Below are 6,702 nucleotides of genomic sequence, written 5' to 3'. Positions count from 1 at the left end.
CCTTGGATTATTGATATAGGAGCACATCACATAATCCATTGCCCCTCCTTCTATACATCTATCACGATCACAATTTTTTCCTTGGTTAGGTTACCTAATGGTGCAGATGTTCTTGTCACCCACATTGGTGTTGTGCAATTAACTGTGCACTTGGTGCTTCAAAATGTGCTTTGTGTGCCCTTTTTTAACTTCAACTTAATTTATGCTAAAAAGTTTGCTCTTCATTCTTATTGCTACCTTGTTTTCTTCCCTCATTCATGCTTTGTACAGGACTTAGCATCTTGAACAACGATTGGGATGGGTGAAGTGAAATATGGTCTATATCACCTACTACGTGTTGGTGTGTTGTCCTCAGCTTTGGTTGATGTTTTACCAACTTTTCTTCATAAAGACCAGCTTCTTAGTGCTTCCGTTAGTCACAAGGATTCAGTTTCTGATTTGTGGCATTGTCGTATTGGACACATTTCATTTTCTAGATTGCTTTTAATTACTGATCCTCTTGTAAAACAGAATCTCAGTCTCACTAACCAATCACCTTGTTGTGTTTGTCCTTTAGCCAAACAACATCCTCTTCCTTTCCCAATTTCCAAAAATAAATCTCTACATGTTTTTGATATTATGCATTGTGATATTTGGGGACCAAACTCTATTATTGCTATCAATGGTTCCATATTTTTCCTTACACTTGTTGATGATTTTTCAAGGACCACTTGGGTCTATATGCTCCAAAATAAATCTAATGCAAGGCCTTGTATTGAAAGTTTTTGAAACTTAATTGAATCTTAATTTCGATCCAGAATTAAGTTGTTCAAGAGTGTTAGTGGGAAGGAATTTCATATGAAAGACTTTTTCAATTCCAAGGGTATTATCCATCAAACAAGCTGTGTTGAAACACCCCAATGGAACGGGATAGTTGAGAGAAAACATCAAAACATCATGAACATGCCTCAAGCCTTAAAGTTTCAATCCAATATCCCTCTCAAATTTTGGAATGATTGTGTTATGACTGCTGTTTACATAATTAATAGGACTCTTACCCCCTTACTTCATAACAAAACCCCTTATGAAAGCCTTTTTCATAAGCCTCCCACCTACCACCACATGAGAATTTTCGGTTCCCTTTGTTTCACCTCCACTTTAATCCATGGGAGAAAGAAATTTGCTCCACGAGGGAGAAGGTGTGTTTTTCTAAGTTACCCCTTTGGAGTGAAATTTTGTAAACTATTAGACTTGGAAATTAAACAATTTTTTTTATTTCTTGAGATGTTGTGTTTTTCTAGGTCACCTTATAATTCTCCTGTCCCTCTTATTCCTCCTACTCCATTCACATTTCCTTTCCAAACCCTCCTACTTCCCCACCTACTTCATCTCAGGATTCCTCTACTTTCAATTCTGCCCCATCTTGTCCCGAGATGTCCTATACTGCTCCTTCTCCTAATTCCCCTTCTTATTCAGATTCTAATCATTATCCTCTTCCCTCTTCACCCCCATAATCTCCCCCCCCCCTTCCTCGCAGATCAACTAGAACTCGGAATGCACCCAAATACTTGCAGGCTTTTCATTGTCAATAGACATATCTCACTCCTTCAATCCAATTGTTGCATAAGCAACTCGACCATCTCTCAGGTACTTCATTTCCACTTGCTAATACTTTATATTATCATATTTTTTCACCTACCTACCGAGAATTCTCTACAGCTATTTCCACACACACTTTGAACCACAAACCTATCAACAAGCCATCAAACACCCAGGTTGGTGTCAAGCCATGGAAATTGAACTTGCTGCCTTAGAGGCCAATAATACTTGGGAACTTATAAATTTACCTCCAAGCAAAGTGTCAATTGACTGTAAGTATATTTATAAAGTGAAATATCACTCCAATGGGTCTGTTGAAATATTGAAGGCCTATTTAGTAGCCAAGGGCTACACACAACTTGAAGGGGTAGACTATCATAAGACATTCTCACCTGTTGCCGAATTGGTAACCGTGAGATTTCTCTTGGCCATTGCTTCAATTAAAGGTTTGCATTTACATCAGTTTGATGTCAACAATGCCTTTTTACATGGGAACTTAAATGAGGACATTTACATGAGGAAACCCCTTGGCTACACGAAAGGGATTACAACGTTAACCCAAGTATGTCAATTACTTAAGAGTTTATATGGCCTCAAATAAGCTTCGAGGCAATGGTATTCTAACTTCTCTAAATCCCTGCTTGAATATGGTTTCTCTCAATCAAAGGTTGACTATAGCCTCTTCACCAAGGAAAATAATGGTCCATTCACAGCTTTACCAGTGTATGTTGATGATATACTTGTAGCCAACAATGATCTCACTTCTGTGACCTAGTTAAAAGCTTTCCTGGACAGCAAATTTAACATAAAGGATCTCGGTTCTTTGAGATACTTTCTTGGTATTGAGATTGCAAGATCTTCAAAAGGTGTTCATTCGTGCCAAAGAAAATACACTTTGGACATTTTGGTAGATTTTGGAACTTTGGGCTGTAAACCTACTAAGGTTCCCATGGAACAAAATCTCAAGTTAGCTCAGTCTAGAGGCAACTTCTTATGAGACCCAAGTGTGTATAGAAGGTTAGTTGGTTGCTTTTTGTACCTCACAATCACTCAGCTTGACATCTGCTATAGTGTTCAAACATTGAGCCAATTTATGGCTAAACCCACTGATATCCATCTGTTAGCTGCTCAGAAAATTCTCAGATATCTTAAGGTTGCGCCTGGTCAAGGGTTACTTCTCCCTAGCTCATCCTCTCTTCAATTTGTAGCATATTGCAACTCGAATTGGTCATCTTTCCCAGATACCAGGCGTTCTGTCACTGGGCACTGCATCTTCCTTGGTTCATCTTTGATTTCTTGGAAATCAAAGAAGCAGTCCGTTGTGTCTCGATCCTCAGCTAAAGCAGAGTATCGATCAATGGCAACCACCTACTCTGAACTAACTTAGCTACACTTCATTTTATCTACACTACAAGTGCCTCATCCCCAAGCTACTTTATTGTACTGTGATAACCAAGATGTCATCCACATAGCCGCCAACCCTATTTTCCACAAAAGAACTAAACACATCGAACTTGATTGCCACTTAATCCATGACAAAATTCAAGAGGGTAGTGTCTCCACATGTTATGTTCCAAGTTCTCTTCAGTTAGTTGATCTTCCACAAAGGCTCTACCCTCCGTTGTCCATCATCATCACTTATCCAATATGGGATTTCTCAACCTCCACTCTCCATCTTGCGGCTCCGGGGGGGGGGGGGTATTAGCATATTTTTCTGTACTTTTATTCTTTGTTGTGCTGTACAAAAGGTATAAATGTAGTTATACTACAAGAGGTTGTTAGTAGATTCTTTTTCAGCAATTGTATGTAAACGGCCCCTTGTATACATATTTTTCAATTTAATATACAGAGAGCTTTTCTCCCTCTCCTGGGTTTCTCTTCTTTGCACATTTTCTCTTCTCTGCACATTCATCCTCTTCTTCATTTTCTTACAATAACAAATAGTAATGCTAAATAATAATAATAATAATAATAATAATAATAAAAGGCCAAAATAATAATAATTATTTTAAGGATAATAATTGTTATAAAAATAGTAAAAAATAATAATCAATGCTAATAATAACTAAGATAAAAAATAATATTATTTACTATAAAAATAATATAACAACAAGAATAAAATAATGTAACAAAATGCAAAAATAATAATATTTTATTTTAAAATTATTCCTTTCTTCTCTCAACTTCTCCTTTATATAATTAAAATATCCTTACTCACTATCTCCTCCCAAATTATTTTAGATCTACCCCTACCCATTCTACTACTTCACAGTTACTAAGTCACTATTCCTCACAGGTGCACTATGTGGCCTATGTTATAAGTGTTCATACCATTTAAGTCGTCTCTCCCTCATCTTATCTTTTATAGGAATTATACTTAACTTACCACGAATACATTCATTCTTTAATTTATCTTTCAATATTTTACCACTTATTCATATAAGTATTTTCATTTCAACAACATTTACTTTTTGGATATTATATTTCTTTGTCGTCCAACATTCCGAACCATGCAATCGCCTATGCTATCAATCCTCCTAAAGACAATCGTTCTTATTTTGACTATTTAAAATTTTAAATCATAAATAAAAATAGAAATAAACCCAAGGAAAAAAGGAAAGAAATTCAAGGGTATCCAAGTAAAAAAACAGTGAAAAAGAGCCTAACTGTAAACCAACCCGCTAGCTGCTATCTACCACTACCAAGCAGGCAGGAACCACTCCCAAAAACAAAACTATCGCACGCCAAACAGCGCGCAGCTGGTTTTTCGCCTTGCCTGCCTGAATCCTCCCGCCGCTCTGCTGCACAACCAACCTTTGGGCCCCATCTCCTCCCCCACACCCCCACCTCCTTCTCCTCTTATATACGAACCTTCCTCCCCCTTTCTCCCCCCCATACCTATTTCGCCGCTTTCCTTCTATAACCCATCAATGGCGAAATCCAACAGGCTCGGCACCAAGCTCAAGTCCGCCCTCATCAAGAGGTGGCCTTCCATTGGCAGGCTTGCCCGCTCCCCCAGCAGCGGCTCCCACATCGCCGTCGCCGACGAGGACTCCTACTTCCTCGCCGCAGACAAGGTCGGCGCTGGCGAGCTCCACCCGGTGTACGTGGGGAAGTCCCGGCGCCGGTACCTGGTGGGCCCCGACGTCCTCGAGCACCCTCTGTTCCGGGAGCTCGCCCACCGGTCGGCCGGCGAGTCCGAGGGCATGGACGTGGCGTGTGAGGTGGTCCTGTTCGAGCACCTACTGTGGATGCTGGAGAACGGGGACGCTCCAATGGAGTCCTCCATGGACGAGCTCGTCGAGTTCTACCATTGCTGATTCTCCCGGCGTTGTGCGGTCGATCGCCGGCTGAAAGTCCCCCAAAAAGGATCCAAGGTGTAAATTTCGAGGAGGTAATTATTAATAATGATGAGCGGTGTAGCTAAGCTAGGAATTTGAATTGATTTGATTCGAGGATAGCGAGGAGATGCAGAGGAGAAGTAGGCCTAGTTTGTGTGTTAGTTGGGTCTCTCTGTCATTTATCAATTGGATGAATCGAGGATTAACCCGTACAGCCTGTACTGATCATGTCAATTAGGGGGATTAAACCTGAATATGATCATCCACGGGAACTGCGTGATGATCACCAAGTGTTTGTAATATTTCCTTAAAGAAATTATTGTCTTCATCTGCGACTCTGTTTATTAAATCTTGTTTCTCCTATATCATCGCTTTTCGAAGGAAATTTTTTTTTTCTCATTTCTTTATTTATTTTTGTTGGGTTCTTTGAGCATGTGACGGGAAAGAGTCCACTTGGATGATGACCAATGGGTGTTGGTTATGATCCAGCTATACAAATGAGTTTCCTTTTATTACTTTGATTTCAAAATTCTCTATACTAATTTGTATAAAGAATATTTTATTTGGGTTACAAGTGTTTATATTAATTAAAAATCCTGCAAGCATTTTTTTGAAGTATGAAATTTAGATTTGCGTGGATTTCAAAATTATTCAATATGATATAATGTTATATTTCATTTAAATTAGCGTGCAAAATTCTTAAACAAAATTTGTGCTAGTTTGGCTAACATTAATTTGAGAATTGAAAATTTTATTTTTTAGGTCTCGACTTGAATTTAGGAAAGGATAAAACATTTTATTAGATCAGAAAAGAAAAAGGGGAGTTGAGAAAATTGTGTGAAAATAGAGACAATGAAGTCATTTTTAATTTTCTTTCAGAAAATTCATAATTCAAATCGAATCTTGATGATAACATGATACGCGAGACTTGTTAGACCTCTTTAAAAGAATTAGGGGTAGGGACATAAAGAATCTCTCCCATCCCTCCCCAATTTCTCCCTTCTCAACAGTTGTTCAACTCATTGATTGGCTGAAATTCATAAACAAAAATATAGTACTCATTTAAAACGATACCATGCATTACTAGGTAGCAAAAAAATATTTTAGACCAGAATACTGTCTAATCTCAATCTATTATTCGGTTTTCCTCTCAAGATCTCTACAAATTATAAGTTATTTTCTAATAGAAATTATCATTTAATCTTACACAGAGGATCTCTCTCGAGTCAATTGATGTCTTTACTTTTGACGAACCATGTAGAAATAATTTTAAAAAATTATTTCTTTATGCACTTTTCTGATGCACCATAGAAAAAATGGCTCACCCATTCTCCAATATTAATTAATTATGTGTTATTTAAGATTCTTGAAATTATAGTTGTTAATTAATACTAAGACAGGATGGCAAAATTGGGTGCCTCCGTCCATTGAATTTGAAAGCTCTTGTGGTCCTCATTGCTTCGTAGGATTTGAATCCCCACTTTGGATAATACTGCACTGCTCACATTATGAAAATTTTGGTTCGGCACCTGCCCTGTTTTGCTCTAATTGCTTAAACATTGCTCTGTTTTTGATGTAACAGAGCTTCTTGGTTTGGAGCTAGCTACCCACCACGTCCAATCAAATGTCCCTAACCTATCCACACACAAACACTGACAATTATACATATATTTTTTAAAGATATAAATTAATAAAGATAAACTCAAGACTCTCTAGTTAAAATATAAGGGTTTGAGTTTTGAGATTTGATTACGGCTTATACTTTGATATTTAAGTAGAGAAA

The 6,702-nt window shown here is 37.8% G+C and overlaps 1 protein-coding gene across 1 annotated transcript; it reads left to right on the top strand.

Annotated features, from left to right (window-relative positions):
• The first annotated feature begins 4,286 nt into the window (after nt 1–4,286).
• Nucleotides 4,287–5,282, top strand: LOC131167115 (auxin-responsive protein SAUR78). Its single transcript, XM_058125933.1, has one exon. The coding sequence runs from the start codon at nt 4,509–4,511 to the stop codon at nt 4,896–4,898; it is 390 nt and encodes a 129-aa protein (XP_057981916.1). The 5' UTR covers nt 4,287–4,508; the 3' UTR covers nt 4,899–5,282.
• The last annotated feature ends 1,420 nt before the right edge of the window (nt 5,283–6,702 follow it).

This window comes from Malania oleifera, chromosome 10 (genome assembly GCF_029873635.1).
Source record: "Malania oleifera isolate guangnan ecotype guangnan chromosome 10, ASM2987363v1, whole genome shotgun sequence".
NCBI classification, from domain to species: Eukaryota; Viridiplantae; Streptophyta; class Magnoliopsida; order Santalales; family Ximeniaceae; genus Malania; species Malania oleifera.
The sequence above is the reverse complement of the archived record's forward strand: the minus strand, read 5'-3'. Positions and strand labels throughout refer to the sequence as shown.

Excerpts from the sequence above, each read along its gene's own strand:
- LOC131167115 (XM_058125933.1), top strand. The coding sequence starts at position 4,509 with ATGGCGAAATCCAACAGGCTCGGCACCAAGCTCAAGTCCGCCCTCATC.